This window comes from Marmota marmota, unplaced genomic scaffold, assembly GCF_001458135.2.
Source record: "Marmota marmota marmota unplaced genomic scaffold, marMar, whole genome shotgun sequence".
Classification (NCBI taxonomy): Eukaryota; Metazoa; Chordata; class Mammalia; order Rodentia; family Sciuridae; genus Marmota; species Marmota marmota.
Genome location: NW_026000093.1, coordinates 35965372 through 35984785, shown reverse-complemented (window position 1 = coordinate 35984785; position 19414 = coordinate 35965372). Strand labels below are relative to the sequence as shown.

The 19414-nt window shown below is 34.8% G+C and overlaps 1 protein-coding gene across 1 annotated transcript in view; it reads left to right on the top strand.

The window, feature by feature from the left end:
- The window catches only part of Mmp16 (matrix metallopeptidase 16), a 267958-nt gene that overhangs the window by 183583 nt on the left and 64961 nt on the right, over positions 1-19414 (top strand). The window contains exon 6 of the mRNA XM_048782771.1: positions 250-461. Coding sequence (XP_048638728.1) covers positions 250-461 — 212 coding nt within the window. The remainder of the gene's footprint in view (positions 1-249; positions 462-19414) is intronic.

Here is a 19414-nt window from a genome sequence, read left to right as displayed (position 1 = left end):
AATCATTAAAAATTGACAAAGAAAACCTAGTTACTTGGATTCAGAATCTAGCGTGATGAGGACAGTTTCATATAGACTTGGCAATCTGTGGGTAAGATGGTTTTCTGTTTCAGAAAATAGAGGATCCTAAATACCTCTTAGCTTACTTAGTCTGTGCCCTATGCTGATAAGTGATTGTTCTCTGTAGCATATTTTCCAGCACTATTCCAGTTTTAAGTGAGCCAAGCACTGTCCTCATATTTTCAAAAGGTCCACCTGACAAGATCCCTCCACCTACAAGACCTCTACCAACAGTGCCCCCACACCGCTCTATTCCTCCGGCTGACCCAAGGAAAAATGACAGGCCAAAGCCTCCTCGGCCCCCCACCGGCAGACCTTCCTATCCTGGAGCCAAACCAAACATCTGTGATGGGAACTTTAACACTCTAGCTATTCTTCGCCATGAGATGTTTGTTTTCAAGGTAGGAGGCTGATTTTTTTTTTTTTAAGGGTAGATCAAGTATCTGGTGTCCCTTTAGAAAACAAGTTCTCATTCATTCTGACACTACCTTCCCAGCTCTCTCACTGGAAAAAAAAGAAAAAAGAAAAAAAGCATCCTAAAAAATAAATGCACAAATGGGCTTAAATGTCTAGCAGAAGATTGCTGTAACGGTCTATTTTGGGAATATATTTATGTCAGCAGAAGCTAAAATGCCTAGAAATGTGAGGGTGAAAAATGCTGCATGTTATGAAGAGATAAAATAGCATAATTTAAATCATGAATAGGAACTAATAGGCATGATTTGCTTGGGAGCGTAGCCACTTCCAAGGACACTGCGGCTATTGTATCTTTGGTGTACACATCCTTATGAGATACCTATAATTAGACTTGACAATTACATTTTTTTTTGGAAGATTATTGATAATTTGTTTGGGATCTACTGGTAGCCATTTGAGTTGAATCTTTTATGAGACTGTCATTTCTATTTAACATATACATGTTGTTTTATTTAGTCAGCCATTTGTATCTACCTGCTTTATATTATTTGTTTAAAAGACTACAAGCTAAAATTATTTTCACATTTTTCATATGCTGCTTAATGTCCTTGGCTTCTCATACAATAACACTGAAGAACAATGTATCAAAAGTAAATTATATAATATTGGAAGGTAAATATACTGTAATATTGAAAAGTAATATTCTCCCCCAATCTTTGTAAACTGATCTTAAACATCAAGGAAGAGTATAAATTTGTATGTTGCCAGTAGATTATTAAAATAGCTGCATTTTACCAGTATTATCCATTTAAAAGTAAATTAATATGCTCTTATTTTTGGTTGAGATGAATCAATACATAATGAAATATTGCCCTACTTATACAGAATTTCCTGTCTACTAAGGCAATACTTTAAAAATATAGATTTCATATAATTTTTAGTAGACAAAGTACTCTATTTCCTCTTTGAAAAATAAGATCTGGAGTTAATATATTATGCATGAGACCATCGTGCTTTCCAGAAAAAATCAATGCATTTCTTCAAACATATGAATAGGTTTTTGAATTCTATAAGTGCCCTGCTGGGGTTACTTAGTGGTGGAGTGCTTGCCTGGCCTGCCTGAAGCCCTGGGGAAAAATATATACCATATATACATATGCATATATAATGGGTGTTTTTATATATACACATATCCACCATGACTTTATTATAGCTAAGTGCAGATCAACTATTAAAAGAAAACAGAGTCCAATCATTTATTTTACAAGACACCAAATGAAAAATGAAGGATTTCATTTTTACTGTTTTGGCTGATTTCCAAATTGCAGCTTGTAACCTTGGTATCAGTGAAATCGCCAAGTGATAATCTTACCTAAGAATATAATGAAAAATGGACTCTGGGTGTGTTCTTTTTCAATACTACTGTCTGTTTAAGTAAACTGTTGTTCTCAGAGGAATCTGGTATCTTCTTAGCTAGGGATGAGTTTCACCAGTCTCTTTGCATTGTGCATTGAAGGTGTTTAGTAAGTGCTGTTGACTGACAAAAGGAGGTCCTATGATCCCTGTTTCCTGCAATCAGAAGTGAATCAGAACTCTCAAATAGGATGCAATCGCCACAATTTTCTATATCCGAACAGATGTAGAAAGGACAAAAGAACTGCTTGCTTAAACTCTCAGGTTATCTAGGATTCCTTAATCAAAACATCCTAATGAACTAAGTTCCTAAAATCAGACTGAATTTAATTTTTTTAGTAGTTTCTGCTCTCTAAGATTAATTTATATTGAAGATAACATGATCTGATAGTCATTGTATTCTGACTCTCCACTTTCCCTGCTCTGTAAAGTTATATAGCTTAGTAATTTTTATTTATCCCATCTTTCACATAATGTGTATGCATGCCGACTAGTTTATCAGACATCAAGAATGTGTGAATGGAAGCAAGCATCCCTATCTTTATAGTGCTCATATTTCAGAAATGAAAGCAAAAATGAACATAAACACTTTTGAGACACAAGATTAAAAATCTATGTTATTGAAGCAAAGAAGCTACAGAGGACTAATCAAGCAAGAAGTTTTACTGAGATAGGGCTTCTGATTAATTTTGGCAGTGGCGTTTTCTAGACACATTACAGAAATTAGTAGTTTTGCCAAAACTTTGTGTATTGAGGGAGAGAAGATAGTCACAACACTGTCTAATGGAAAGCCCTAAGTGCTGTCACCCAATTGAATACAGTATTGGATGACAGTAATAAGGACATGACCAAGTTCTGCTTGCTTTTGATTAATAACTGTCATGGACTGAGTAGCTAACATGCACCTGGATGAATCCTCAGCACACATCCTTACTCTCTGAACCTCATAACAATTCTGTAAGTTAGGTAGTATTCTCTGTTTTACAAATGAGAAAACTGAGAATCAGGAAAGTTCAAAGTCATTAGTTCAAGTTAAATGCGTGTGAAGAGCAGTTGTACTTAGTATCCTGAACTTCAAAATTCCCCCTAAGCTTTGCTGCTGTGTTACCTGAAAGAATTAGGAAAAGTTTCAAGGAAAGGTGGACCTCAAACTGTATTTTGAAATATTAAGTATTCAAGAAATATTATGGCACTCCTACAGTGTGCCAATGTTGAGGCAATGGCAGTGTAACAGAGCACAAAACAGGATAGACCCTGGTGTCTTGGGGCTTGCATTGCAGCTTTCTAGTGGGTGGATGAGAGGGCTTCGCTCAGCTTCCACAGGTCAGTGTTATGGAAGGTTGTGAGAATGCATCTACATGAAGAATACATGAAATGCTATTTTTCTTTGTTAAGAACTACTGGTCTCCTTTTTTTTCTCTATACCCACTTAGTTCACACTATTTTCACCTGTGAGTTAAAATCATTGCCACACACCTGATCTTCCTGCCTGAAATTGCTCTCTGCCAGTCTACCTTTTGAACTCCTGCCTTGTTAATTTTTCTTTAATATAAATGTTATTTTTCATATTTGCACCTTGTTGCCTAGCTGTTCAAATATATTTAGGAAATTCCAGCATGTGATCTCACGCTTATTAATAGCTTGATTTTCTACTTTCCTTTATTACAAACTCTATACAAGGTAGAAGCCTGTGTGTCTCATCAGCTTTCCATTAGCAACCATTTCTACCTTTGTTTTTATGTCACATGCTTTCTTCTCAAGCTTGTACTTACTTGCACCGTCCCTCCTCATCATCTTCCAGATGTGCATCCTGTTCTCTGTTTTATCAGCCTTAAATCTTTCTAGTTATTTCTACATGTGTTCTCTACATCCACACAACATGTTTTCAATTTCTGTCTTCTCTATTTCTCATTGTAGGGTACTTTTCAACTAAATTATAAACTTCCTGACATTACAGGGCAGACATCGGCTGTGAAGCTGAGGCTGCCACAGAGATCCCTCTTCCCCTTGATTCTAATGTTCAAGCCAGAAAGAATTCAGATATGTTGCTCAGACATGAGCTTATTAGAAGTGGCAGGAAAAGAGAAAAGGGGACATTCTTAAGGGAGAGGCTGGGTCCTTTTAGAGAGGAGAATATTGGGGGTCCCAAGGAAGTTCCCAGGAAGTCCTAGATATGCCTTTTGATTTTTGACCAACAGCATAGGAACTGCTTGAACCAACTTCAAGAAAGGATGACATGATGCTCATAGAGTAGGAGTTTTTAAGGAAACTGAGTCCCCCTGTTTTGCCACTCACTTAGTTTATTATACTTCGACCCTTAACATGCTTTCTTTGTGAGGTCTTGATCATTTGGTTGCCAGTGTGGTTGGGACTACATACTACAGGGTAATTGGGGTTATGACATAGTTTCCTGATAAGAGGGTGTGACATGATCTTAAGAAGATGTGATTATAACTGGGGGGTGGGAGGGCAGGTAACATAACAGACAGACCCTCATTTTCTATGTGCTTGTTTTTGGATAAGGCTCCCTATGGGTTTTCACTCAGCCTTCATTGTCCTTTCCCTGATTACCATTCATGACTAAGCATGACACTCAGAGCAGGGACTGGTTCCTGTGGGCTTCATGGTGCTCAAAGCTAATGGATAGGGATCTTAATGTAATAATTCATGTCATCAAACTATAGTCAATATCATGCTTACACTGTGGTAATCAACCAAAATGAAATTATTGAAACCATTTCATTGTAGTAAATTTATATTCCTTGCCCAAAGATTTTAAAGACTATCATTTACTTAAACTCTATATGAATGATTTTTTAAGCAAAAAAGAGAGAGAGAAAATCTAGATATAAGCAAAAGGTAATATCTTCAGGTACATTTGTTTTCTTCTTAGGAAGAATCCTTTCTCTATAATAGGAGTTTCAGCGTAACTCTTTTTGGTAGCTAGCTTCCTTTTAGAGGATTTGATTTACCTTAAGCTTTCGAGATGCCTATTTATTTAAAGTGAGTTTGCCTGGATTTATGTTTCTTTTGGGTAACATACACACTTACGTGTGTGTGTGTGTGTGTGTGTAAACTTACATGCATGTATATACAATATACATACATACTTATACCTTCTGCATTCCTACGCATGTATGAGAAAGATAAGACTTGCAGCTTCACAGTCTTTGGGGAATAGAAACCACTTAAAGCAAGGTAATGAAAATCACAACAAAATACTAAGCACCAGAGAAACAAAATTACAATAACAAAAGAAGCTTTGTTCTTCCTTTGGAAAGGATGATTTTAAGACTACACCCTGAAGTGGGCAACCTATTGTGAGAGAGCTGAGAATAGCAAGATCTGATTGTTCAAGTGAATACTCTCCATGTGCCTTTGGACTGCAACATAAAAACAGTGAATAATTTGGTTTTCTTGTAGTGTGAGAGAGTTACATGGCAGAGGACTGCTGTGAAGCTGAGGCTTGCAATCAGGCCAGGAAGATTTCAGACATGTCGCCCAGAATAACAGATATGAGTTTATTAGGGGGATAGGAAAGGGGAAAAGGGACACTCTCAAGGGAGAGAGTGGGTTCTCTACAGAGAGGTGAAAGACCCCTCCTGCCTTCCAGTTTTATTGCAGTGCCAAAGAAATTTCCAGAGCCTTGCAAGTCCGCCTTTTGACTTGACTAACAGCAAAGGAACTGCATGGACCACCTCAAAGAGAGGATGATAAGAGGGAGTTTTTAAGGGAATTGAGTCCCCCACTTTTGTCTCCAATGTCCAGGTTTCTCTGTTTATGCCTCAAATTCCTGCCACCTTAATTGGTTTATTACCCTTTGAAATGCCCTCAGCAAACTTTCTTATGAGGGTCTTGATAGTTTGATTGCCAGCGTGTTGAGGATGGTGATACAGTTTCAGGGACAAGGGAGAACTCAGGTCACCTGGTAGGATGGACTTGGTCTGAAAACTAGTTTTTCTTAAAGGGATGGGATTAGGCTGGGGTGAACCCAGGCAGAGTTTCTTCCAGGTGCTTGCTGTCAGATAAGTCTCCCTGTGCTTTTCAGTCACCCTTCATTGTCCCTTCCCCGCTCACCATTCATGGCTGACCACCTATCCAACAGAAACAGAATTAGCCAAGGTTTTACAGAATCTATCTCAATACACAATATTTTAGTATGTATGAGAGAACACCATGTTAACTGTATTCTTTTGAAGCTAGTAACAGAAAGAAACATTTTATCCAGTACTTAAGTTTCTTTAGATTTTTTTTTTTAATTTTTAAAATTTTTTTGATTTGTTTGTTTTTAGGGGTGGTTATATTTTACTATTGATCAGTTCTGTATACGAAAAGAGGAAGCAGAGCCCAGTGCATTATAGCAGAACTAGACAGGCCTATATGAAGAGGTAAAGCTACCGTGAAACAACACTCAAAGTAGTACATAGTAGGGGTCTTCCCAATCTTTATAGGAGAGAAATTCTCATGACTTTAAGTAAGGAAAGCCATTTCAATACATACCCAAAAAATCAAGCTAAAATAGATGTCTTTTTTTTTTCAAATATATGTCTTTTTTTTATCATAACACTGTTCAAGTAGGACTATCTTTGTTGATGACCACCTACTTCATTGTTCTGAAGAATCAATTCAAAGGAAATACAGAGTATGGCCCAATTTTGTTTGGTAACAAGAGTTTTTGTTGTTTGTTATTTGTTTATTATGTTTATTTCTTTCCTAAAAGGAGAGATGAGAGAGACAGAGACTTATTGATAGTATAGATAGTATAAACCTAGAAGATGTTGCTCTTAATTATACTGATATAATATTGATTTAGGATTAAACACTTCTCAGTTGGTCAACCTTGAATCCTATTGGCTCTTCTGTGTAAGAGCACTTTTCCTCTTCTCTCCCTGTCCACTTCTGTCATCCCAGTCCAAAGCACCCTCGTATCTCACCTTAAGTATTTTAATATACTTCAAATTGGTTTTCCTGCTTCTCCTCCTTGCCCTGTCCCTTGCGTTCTCCCTCCAGCCTGTTGTCAGTTGCATGCAGAGTGATGTGAGAGCATGCATTAGCTGATACCACTCCTGTCAGAAACCCTTCAATCTCTGTCCGACCCCGAGTAAAAGCCAGAGCACTTTCTGTTGCCCAGAAGGTTCAGTGGTCGACCCATTTCCCTCTGCACCTCTGACCTCATCTCCTCTGACTTATTTTTCTCAGCGTTGCATGCTCTCTCCCAGGCACACTTTTCATCCCTCTTGTTGCTCTAACTTGCCAGGTTCTTTTGGATTTGCACATCTTTCTCAGGTTCAAGATCGCTTACCTTCCTGACTTCTGATTTTTTATACAAAGCAACAGAAGTCTATCAAAAACCTCTGTTCCTTTTTCAGATTGTTGTTGCACAGGCCTACAGGAGGCGAGGTATATGAAAAGGAACAATACTTGTACAATTTCAGAATATGGGTTGTTATATATTTAAGGCATTTTGTGACCCAGCATAATGGAATTTTCTCACAACTCTTAACTTGGTGGTGTAACTTGTTTCTGTTGCCAGCTGTGTATTGTTTATATTTGGATAGTTAATCCATAAAGCCTTAGACATCAGACACAGACTCCAGAGTCAAGTCTCACTTGCCATAGACTCCAGACAAGGACCATGTTACTTAGGTTTTCATCCAAACCAAAATACCTGATAAGAACAACTCAGTGGAGGAAAAGTTTCACAGTTTCAGGGTTTCAGTCCATGGTCAGCCTACTCCATTGCTCTGGGCCTAAGGTGAGATTGTAGTGTCATGGCCAAAGACTGTGGTGGGGGAAAGGTCCTCAGCTCCTGTTGGCTAGGAAGCATACAGAGAGACGAGGAGCCAGGGGACAAATTATAATCCCCAAGGGCACACTCCCAGAGAACCTACCTCCTCCATCCCCACTCTACTAGCTTACATTTACCATCCAGTTTGTCCTTTCATGGTATTAATCCATCTAGTGGATTGATCCACTAATTAGGTCACAGTTTACATAATCTAATCATCTCAACTCCTGAGTCCCCACAGGGTCTTTTGAAGGCACCTCATATCTAAACCATAACAAAGACTGTAACTGACATAATCACTGCTGTGTTACACAGAGACCTAAACATAGCAGACAATAAATATTTGTCAGTGTTCCTTAGTTTACTTTTCAAATCTGTATACTGGCTAATAAATTCTGTCAGAGGACTATAGCATGCTCAGGAAATGATAACTGTTAAGTAGAAAGATAGACTCATCATTCTAACCTATTAGTTATATTTGGTAACTCAAATACTAATGCTAAAAATAGCATTCAACTATAAGTTGAGAAAGACTTTAATTATTACAGAGTAAGAGGAGAGACTAACAGTGTTATTGTTGTTTGTATCATATCACTTTACTCAAGGAAATGATTAGAAATATTTTTTGCAAAGAATCTAAAAATATTTCACAAATTAAAAAAAAATACTTAGAAAAGCCACATACCACAGGGTTAACTAAACTTACTTTGAATCATAGCCTAATTTTGTACCACCAGAAAGCATCACCTTATGAGGATTTTGTAGTTGGGTCTAAATTCGTGTAAGAACGAAGAGAGCAAGAGCCAAGACATCAGCAGAGAATTCATTTAAATTTCCTTCCAGTACAAAAATCATACTCTTTTAAATATTTTAAGTAAACATTTAGAAAGCAACTGAAATTGTAATACTACATTTTTATGTCAATATTAATTGATTTTTTGAAATATTTGTTTTCAGATATTGAAAATTTCTCCTTGAAATCTTTGAATAAAAAAGATTGACATTTCTGACTATTTAGCTTTTGGGGAAAGTATATAATAAGTACTGTTCAGTCAGAATGGATTCATAGTCACACAGTTTTGAGTTCTTTCTCGATCACTTTGTTTTTAAGTGAGTTTAGTTTTTTTGAGCATATTTTTGTGTAATTGAGATCCAATGACTATTTTAATGGTATAAAATAGTGCCTCTGATATGTGTTAATGGTGTATATTTTGGAGTTTGATATATTTTATCCTATATATTTCATTTTTATACAAAGCTAGAGTATTGACAAAGCAATTCCATTTAATCATGCGAAAATGTTTTCTGAAAGTATATTAATTGTAATTCAACTTGCTGATGCACCTAGTCCATAATAGTATAAATCTGACATTTCAAAATTTTTATTAATCCAAATCTTTTCAATGTCAAAATGTATATTTTTCAGTTCTCAGTTTTAAAACATGCTATAATCTATCTTTTTATATTTAGATTTTTACATAGAAAGTGCTCATTTCACAATTCATGTTTCTGAACATTTTTCATGTTTCCAAATACTTTTATGTTGACTCAAAGTAACTAACTAAGCACAAGGCATAACGGTGCCCACCTATAATCCCAGGGGTGTGCGAGGCTGAGGCAGGAGGATGGTAAGAACAAGGCCAGCCTCAGAAAATAATAAAGAGATGGATGACATGGTTTGGAAGCAGTAGTTCTCTTAAGATGTTATAATTGCCTAAGGCTGAGGGAGGTTTAAATATAACAGTCCCATTTGCTAGATGCTTGCCTGCATTGATGAAGTCCTCTGTCATTTCAGTATTGTAAACAATTCTAGTACTAAAACTTCTGTATTCTCTTTGATGTCATCCTTGTAAGCTACTACCCTTCACTGTCCTTTCCCTGACCACCTTCTTATGGCTGACCTGCTACCTAATATATCCTGGTCTTGATTTAAAGATTCAGTCTGATATAAAGTGAGTTCTGTGTACCCATCCTTAAATTCAGTTTAATTCTAATACCCAGGACAACTTATAACATGAAATAGTCTGTCAACTCCAGGACTGCAAAGGCCCCAGCATATTGTTTTTCAATCCCAAAGAAAAAACGTGGAGAACTCAACAGAGAGGGTTTTTACATTTTATTAGACACATTCCTTGGCAGCAGTAGGCCTGGATAAAATGGAGGGTTTGCATCATGATTACAAGATGGCTAAAATATATACAGGATAGATTGTATGCCACCTGTTCATATGGGTTTATTCAGATTATTTGAATACGTGACTTTATGTCACAACCAAGGTCCATTTGCTCTGATTCCCACCTAAAGATGAAGATGAGGGAAGTAGCCAGTTTCCCTCTTTCTGGCCTCTGAGAACATTCTTGAGAGCCCTGCTTAGTTCACCTTCAGGGATGATAAGCCTTCCACGCACTTACTTGTGTTTATCCCAACAGAAAATCTTATTGCATAATAAACTATACAATTTTAAAGAGGGAAATGAAGAAGTAACATGGTAACAAAGAATTACCAGATATTTAAAATAAATGTTACTAAAAAGAAACAAATAATCATTGCTCCACAAATTAAAACTAACTCCATTCAAAATACCAAAAGAAGACTTGAATAAATGAAGACATACTATACTCTTTCATAAAAAGACTTGGCAAAATTAAAGTGACAATTTTAATGTAATACTAATAAAAATAACACCTGAATTTTGAACTAGATCACAAAATACTAAATGTAAAAATATAAACATGACAAAAGCACAGACTATCTTATTGGATTGTAAAGTTTATTACCAAGCAAATTTACTTAAAATAGATTGATATTAAAGCATAATTAGACTGAATAATGAGATAGAATTTTCAGAGATAAAACAACACAAAGATAGTTAAATAAATTCCAGGGTAGATTAGTCATTTAAACACAAAAATATTAAACTTTAAAAGTACTACAACAAAAGCAAGAGTTTCAAGGAACAAATTTACATTTAAGTGAGTTCATCCTACAAAATAAAATTTTTAGAATTTATTTGATAAAAGTTGGGATAATTTTTCTATTTTGTTTATCATGTCATAAATTTATACATACAATATTTAAAATCATATATAAAGTTATATACATCAAATGTCATATATACATATATAAAATCTTAAATGGAGAAGATATTTCTAAATAAGACACATAATTCAAAAGCTATTAATAGTAGGTTGATAATAATATTATACTATTTATAAATATTATAAATATTTATACCTGGATCAAAAACATCTATGAGTATATTTGAAAACCAAGATATGAGAACTGCTACTTTTTAATTATATAAAGAGTTTACAGATGATAAAATTAAATACACCCCATTGGAAAAAATATCACTATGAAGATGTAATACAAATAGATCTTAAGGAAGAGGGTACACATAAACACTCATATAAATAATTGAGATATTTTATCTGCATTCATATCAGGGGTCAAAGGGACAATAATAATATGCTAATGTGAGAATGTGGACAATTAGCCTTCTTATGTTTTCAGTATGAATATAAGCTTTGACCACCTTTTAAGCAAATGTTTGATTACCTGAAATCTTTACTTTGGATTTTTTTTGTACATCTCTCTCATAAGCACCTTTAGGCTATGCACAAAAAATCATTTCAACATTGTTTACAGTGACAGAAAACTATCCAAGTGTCAGTTGACACTGGACATTGAGCTATAGCCTAACCAATGCAAAGGAATGTAACAATGTTAAAGAATGAGGTGACTCTTTATGATATATATTTTTAAATGAAGTACAGAGCAATTTTTAAACCCTGTTGTTTCAGAGGAAAAAAATTGAGGTGCCCACACTGAGACCTGGATACATACATAGACTATCCCTGACAGGGACATGATAATCTATGAACACTAGGTGCCTCTGGGAGGAAGATGTACATGGTCAGATTTAGGAGAGGAAGTTAAAAACTGCAACTTAGAAGATTATAAGGGTGTGTTCTTATAAATACATATTTATGGAATATTATATATAAAATGTATCAATGTATATGTAAATATATTTGTGCATCAAAATACTAGATATCAGTGCCATCTTGTTAAAAACAAGAACAATTATCACTGGATGGCAAGATTAAAGATTATTTTTAAGACTTTTTAAAATTTTTTATCATGGATTTTGTTTTGGTTTTCACTAAGCATTTAATTGGGGGAAATGTGTCGTCAGTTTTGTTTTTGTATTTAACAGGAGAGATTAATTTGAAGGATGAATCTGGGTTTTTATCCCTCTCTTGACTACTACACTATTACTGGAGTTAAATGAAACATTTTTAGGGATCTCTAGAATTAGGCATTTCACCTTAAAAACAAGAAGGATTGTGAGAATTTGGAAAGTATTTTTTTTTAATATTCCCTTTTACCTCTCCACCAGGAATGAAAAAAAAAAAAAAATGACAGGGAGACTACAGGGCGTGCAATTTTTATGGAGCTTATTTTCTTGACATGTGGCCCTGAATTGTTCTGTTTCCATTATTTGCTTCTTATTCCACTTTTCAGCTTCAGAGCATTATATTGTGTTTGTTTACATGACTTTTTAAAGAGAAATTATATGTAGTATCAAAGTACAATAATAGTATGTGTCACAACAAACAGAAACATATGCAATTTTCAATATAGTAACACAATGCGAAGTAAGTCATCTGGAAAAAAGTAAAAACTAACATGAATAGTAATATACATTTCGCCTTTATTGCCAGTAAGAAAAAATTTTGCAAGAAAATCACATTATCCAGTTATGTAATAGCAATATAGCAAATAACAGTAAATCAGCTCACTGGAATATATTCTAATCATTTGAAAGGTTAATTGTGAAGAACATAAGAAACACTGAGATGTGATTATAATGTATACACAGGTAAAATAGAAAATTTTATGTGTGACATATTTTATTATTTGAAATGTATGCATTGACAAGGCATGGAAAAACTATGGGAAAAGAAAGAAATAAAAGTCTTAGAATAATGGGGTTGAGTGGATTTTTAAAAGGCATATCATTTAAAAATTTTGTACATTTAATAGCCCAAAGTATAATGGCATAAATAAAGCCTGATATGTGTGAAGGTTGTAATATATTAAATGATGCTAAAGACATATCATTTTTAAAAAATATAGGTAGGCAGAAGGTATTAAAGTATTCACTGAAAATTTCCCTTAGACTGTGACGAAATGGTCAAAGCAATGGTGACAAGTTTCAATAATATAATTTAGCTAGACTAGGAAAGGTCTTCAATTAGATGGACTCTGTACCCACTGTGCATTAGTCTCCAACAGGAGTATCTTCTGGTAAACCAAACCACATATTTTGTTTATATTCAGCTTTGCCATTTTACAACCATCATGGTGAGAATTTATTCCGTTCAGTACAAGAATACTCTAAAACCATGCAAAATGACAAGATATTTGGCAATTAATTCACAGTGTAGTTAAATTACACAATGTGAGATCTGTCATATAGCAGTCTGTCAGCTCCATAAACACTGATGAATTGTAAGCCATACAAGAGCCTGGTACACAGCAAATGCTCAAGTAATTTCAGCAGTTGCCATTATTATTATAGTAGTTGATGATGGTGTTGATACTACTACTGTACTACCACTACCAGTGTTGAGCAAAGCACTGTATTTCACATGAAGTAGTTGCAAAGGAGTATGGCTTAGGTGATTGTAAGTATATGTTTTTTTTTTTTTAATTTATTTTTTTTTTTAAAGAGAGAGAGGGAGAGAGAGAATTTTTAATATTTATTTTTTTAGTTATCGGCAGACACAACATCTTTGTATGTGGTGCTGAGGATCGAACCCGGGCCGCACGCATGCCAGGCAAGCGCACTACTGCTTGAGCCACATCCCCAGCCCAGTATATGTTGTTTTAATCAGCTTTTTCACTGCTGTGACTAAAAGAATCTGACCAGAACAATTGTAGAAGAGGAAAGTTTATGTGAGGGCTCAAGGTTTCAGAGGTCTTAGTCCTTAAAAGGCCAGCTCCATTCCTCAGTGTTTGAGGTGAGTCTGAATATCATGGTGAACTGTGTGGCAGAGCAAAGCAGCTCATATGAGACCAGAAAGCAGAGAGTCTCCACTCTCCAGATACAAATATATACACCAAAGCCACACCCTAATTCCCACCTCCTCCAGCCATACCCTACCACTTCAGTTATCACTCAGTTAATCCCTATCAGGGGATTAAATCACTGATTAGGTTAAGACTCTTAAAACCTAATCCTTTCTCCTCTGAATCCTTTTGCATTGTCTAGCATGTGAGTTTTGGGGGCCCATCTCACATCCAAACCATAACATATGTCATTATAAATATATATATATAAAATAAATGAACATATCTCCACAAATACATCCATAAATAAAAATAATGGAGATCAATTCCATCGTGTTAAAAACATATTAAGAACAATTATCTGTGGATAATTTTATGACCCTTTATTATTCTTTAATTCAAGAAACTTTTCACTGGCTGCCAAATAATAGCTAGACAAGAGACGGAGCTGATGAGTTTTGAGCAAAAGAAGGAAATGATAAGAGCAAAAAGAGCACCATTCATAAATGGTGGGACTGAAGAGCCCAATGGGAATATGGGAAGGAGACAAAAGAGTAGTTTTAAGAATTGCAATACTAGGAATGGGTGGCTGGACACAAATCACAGGAAGCCAGGACTGGACTGGAAAATAAATAGGACTTATCTTCAAGGGTTACAGAGAGCTAAAATTGTGATGAGAATCAGAAAAAAATCAGACACCAAGGAGATGTACTACCTGGAAGTGACTGAAAAGTACCATGTCTTGTAAGTAAGAGAATATAGGGACATCTGTAAAAAGAAGTTGTATTGTTTTCTCTTTGTCTTTACAAATATTATGTACTGAAACTTTTTTCAAAAGAATGATGCATCATGTCCTTAATCTGTCTAAAGGACAGGAAGCACTTTTATGGAGAATTGAGTGTGGCTATTGTTAAATCCCTGCTCTTTGCCTCTTGCTTGGTGCTGAGTGTCTACATTGAATGGGTTGCACTACTTACTTGTGAAGTGCAGCTATTTGTAGCAGTTGCTGGTCAGATCATTAGACAAAGACTGTTTATATCCTGGAGCTGAAGCCCAAAGGAGCTGATGTAAGAGCTGGCCATTCATGGGCCACTGACACATAAGCCTCCTTGTTCATAATCCTGAAGTTCCTTGGAATAGAGACAACATTTTCTAAGTAACTGCATTTGCAGTTACTATTAGAAAGGATAACATTGAAACTTGTGAATTCCTGGAGCATTTTTTAATTGACACATTTTTTTAATTGGTGCATTATAGTCATACATAGAAGTGGAATTCATACTTGCGCATGAATTTGGTGAATTTCATTCTGCTATTCCTCCCCGTTCTCATCCCTTCTCCCTCCCCCCTTTGCCTTTCCTCTCCTCACTGTCCTCCCGTCTGTTTGCATGAGATATCCCCCCTGCTTTTTTAAAATTCATTCTTTCTTTTCAGTTTCCTGAAGCATTTTCATGTATTATTTCTATTTTGTTTAATTTCTCTCTTTTAAATTTAGTTTTATTTTTTAATTGATACATAAAGACATAAAAAGTAAACATATCTTGGGGTCTGACTGGTAGTATTTCAGTAAATGTATACATTATCTGAGGTTTAAACCAGAATACACGTTATCTATCTCCTCACTTATCATTTATATTTTGAAAACATTTGAACTCCTTTCTTCTAGCTTTTTGAAATATACATTATGTTATGCTTATTCTACTTTGCAACATCATACCATAATCTCCTACTCCTAGCTGACTATGCTGTGGTGTCAGTGGATAAACCCTTCCCCATCTCTAGCTCCTACCTACTCTCTCCAGCCTCTCTGTTAACCACTCCTTCTACTCTCAACTTCTACAATATCAACTTTTTAATATTCCACATATAAGTGTAATTGTGTCTTTCCATGCCTGACTTATTTCATTTCACATCATGATCTCCAGATTCATCCACATGGTCATGAATGACAAGATTTTATTCCCTTTTCTAGCTGAATAGTATTCCAAGGTGTGTATCTACCATATTGCCTTAACCTATTCATCAGCTGTTGGACATTTAGATCAATTCCATTTCTTGACTATTGTGAATAGTACTGTAATAAAAATGGGAATGCAGATGTCTCCTCAACATACCAATTTCATTTCCTTTTGAAACATACTTGAGACTGGAATTGCTGGATCATATAATAGTTCTATTTTTGATTTTTTAAAGGAGCTTCCATATGGTCTTACATAATGGCTATACTAATTTACATTTCCACCAGTGCTGTGCAACTGTTTCTTTTTCACCACATCCTCACCAGCACTTTTTATCTTTAGTGAGGTTTTGTTTGTTTGTTTTATTTTGTTTTGTTTTACAATTGCCATTCTTACTGGAGTAAGGTGATACTTCAATGTCGTTTTGATTTACTTTTGAAGGTGATGGTAAGAATGCAGTAAGATGAAACTTGTATGTCTCTCTAGATCTGTTGCCAATTTTTTTGATCAGGTGTTTTGTTTGATTTTGTTTTGCCACTGAGTTTTTTTGAATTCCCTATATACTTGGGTATTAACTCTTTGTTGAAAATAGTTTACAAATATTTGTATCATTCTCTAGGTTGCTTTCTCTGCTAAACAGAAGCCTTTAAATTTGATTTAATCCGAATTTATTTTCTTTCTTTCTTTCTTTCTTTCTTTCTTTCTTTCTTTCTTTCTTTCTTTCTTTCCTTTTCTTTTCTTTTCTTTTCTTTTCTTCTTTCTTTCTTTTTTTCTGTCATTTACTATGCTTTGATCTTATCCACAAAATTAATGTATATTCCAATGTCCTGAAGGGGTTCCCTGTGTTATCCCCTAGTTAGCCTCATAGTTTCATGTCCTGCATTTAGGTCTTTAATCCACTTTGACTTGATTTTTATAACTGGTGACAGATAGGGGACCAGTTTCATTATTCTCCATGTGCATCTCCTATTGTCCCAGAACCATTTGTTGAAAAAGAATGCACCTTCCCTAATGTGTATTCTTAGCACCTTTGTTAAAAATTAATTGGCTGCATTTATATCAGTTTTCTCTGGGTTCTCTATTCTGCTTCATTGGTCTCTGTGTCTGTTTTGATGCCTACCATATGGTTTCAATTACTACTGCTTTATAATATAGTTTGAAGTTAGGTAGTGTAATATTTCCAACTGAATTTTAGGATTATTTTTTCTAGTTGTGTGAAGAAGGTCATTGATATTTCGATAGAGATTGCATTGAATTGATAATTTCTTTGGGAAAATTTGTTAATTTTTTTATTATTTATATATCAATCTAGTTTCCCTATTCCCTATTGTATAAATGAACTAAGTATCAAATAGAAGTTCCAAACTAAAATATATGGTTAAAAATAAGAAGATTGTTTTAAAAAAAACTTACAATTTATTAAACATGCATGTAAGGATATTTTCTCCAAATCCCTATGGGGTATTTATGAGAGATTTGATTTTGTTTTACATCTCTTTTGCACAAAGAAATGATATGGAAATTATTATATTAAGGAGTTTCTGGAAAATAGTAACCAATATATACTCTTATTTTATCTGTTCATTTGAGGAATCCTATTGTATTTAAGAAAATATACTAGGTTACAGTAGGAACAGCCAACCCTAAACTTTGGCCACCTGTATGACCAGAACCCACCTGGCAAGCTGAGTTTCCCCTGAGTTTTCTCTGTAAGAGGAAAACCTTTGTAACTACCTCAAGGTTGCTACCCTTAAAGAGCTTATAGTCCAAGGAACAAATATGCATATATAACCTAAGAAGAACAAGACAAGTAAAATTACATATGTATTATGTGCAAAGAAAAAAAGTAGAGTGGTTCAATAAGAACATATATACATTTTTTTTTATGTATGTTTTTAAAACCTGCTCAGTAAGATCTAGTGAGGCTTTTCAGAAGAAGAGTTGCTTGAGCTGGCTGTGAGCTGTCCTGATTTTTATATGAGAAACAACATATTCTGTTGAAAAGACATCTGGGCTAAAAGTCAGGAGACATGATTTTTAGTGTCTGGATATTTTTTCCTTAATGAGAATTTCAGTTTGGGGACTCTACATTTCTCATGCTCAATCAGGGTAAATAAGGATAGCTGTGTTATACCTCTCACAATGAGGCAAAGTGTGTGAAAAGCACTGAAATGTTTCAAAACAGCCCAACGGATGTGGACTTTGTCATCATTGGCACAAATTTTAGAGTGAATTTTTTTTTTTAATGTATAACACCTCTGTCAGTTTTATACTTTTCAGTCTCATTAAGTAAGTTTATGTTTTATTGAAGGGTTTAGCTGTCCTAAATATTAAGTTTCTGGAGACTGAAACTTAGCAATATAATTAATATCAGTGGTATACAAAACTGGAAATTATAACAAATTTAAGTCAAGTCTGGGAATTAAATTTTAGTAAAAATTTTAAAGTAATTGCATTTTCCCACCCTTGTAAGCTTTCATTTGAAGAGCTTTCATATTGAATAAAATGTTTCTTATGATTCATTTACACTTGATCAAAGCCAAAAGATTGAGAAGTGATCCTGTATTCTTTTTAGGACATGTACATAGAAACTGCGTGTTGTGAACTGTTCCCTGAGTTAGATTTCCTTAAAATAATTCATTATAGATATATCATTCATTTCACAAAATTTAAGGAAAAATAATTGATAATATGATAATACATGAAAATATATTTCACTATTATTATGGTAGTTAAGGTAAATAACTCATTAAGAATCTTTATATGCATATATAATTCACAGAGTGAGAATAAAATAGTGATTGTGTGATTCAATCAGCTTTAAAAGATTTTCACCAGTTTAGATATAATTTTCCCTACCTTTTTATAGACTTTATCCATCTCTTCTGTTTTTTAATTTGTGTATTTGTAAAAATAATTTTCATCATATTATATTTGGATTTGCCTTCAAAAGTGTCAAACTAGGGTGGGTCATGTTGAGACTGACTAGTCACTAAAGTTATTTTATGCTTTGCTTTCCTCCTTTCCGAAGTCAATGAATATTAAGTATTTCCATTGAAGCATTTGGTTTTACGTATTTTTTAAAATCTGTAATAGCATTCTTTACCTTTGAAATAAATACTTGCTATTTTGGCATTTCCCAAAGAGAGGTCTGTTTGGCCCTTGCCCTTGCAAGAGGTAATCTGTGTGGTAGCTGATAGGAGTGTCTTTGTTTAGGGAAGGGACTTGTCATACTGGATCTTAGGGTGGGTCCACCACACACAATAGTCTTACAGACTAGCAACACCAGAAAACCAACCATGTGATTTAAGGTGGATCACATAGTATATGTTCACATAGAGACAGTGTGGGCAATCAATCAATCATGGTAATATAATGAGCACCTAATAAAAACTCTGAACAACAAAATTCAGGTGAGCATGTCTACATGAGAACATTTGTGGATATTGTCTCAAATTGATAAAAGGACTGTAACAGACCCATCCTGAGAACAATGGAACCTTCTCCCACTTACCACAATGAATCTCCTCCTTTGACTGATTTTTTTTCTTCCTTTTGTCTGCATCCCTTCCATATAATGAACCATGAATGAAATAGTTTTCAGTGGTTTTTGTGACTAACAGATTATGAAACCCAAGAATGGCTTTGTGAATCCCCCAAACTTGGGGTTGGTTTCAGAAGCAAGGTCAGTCTTATGTGG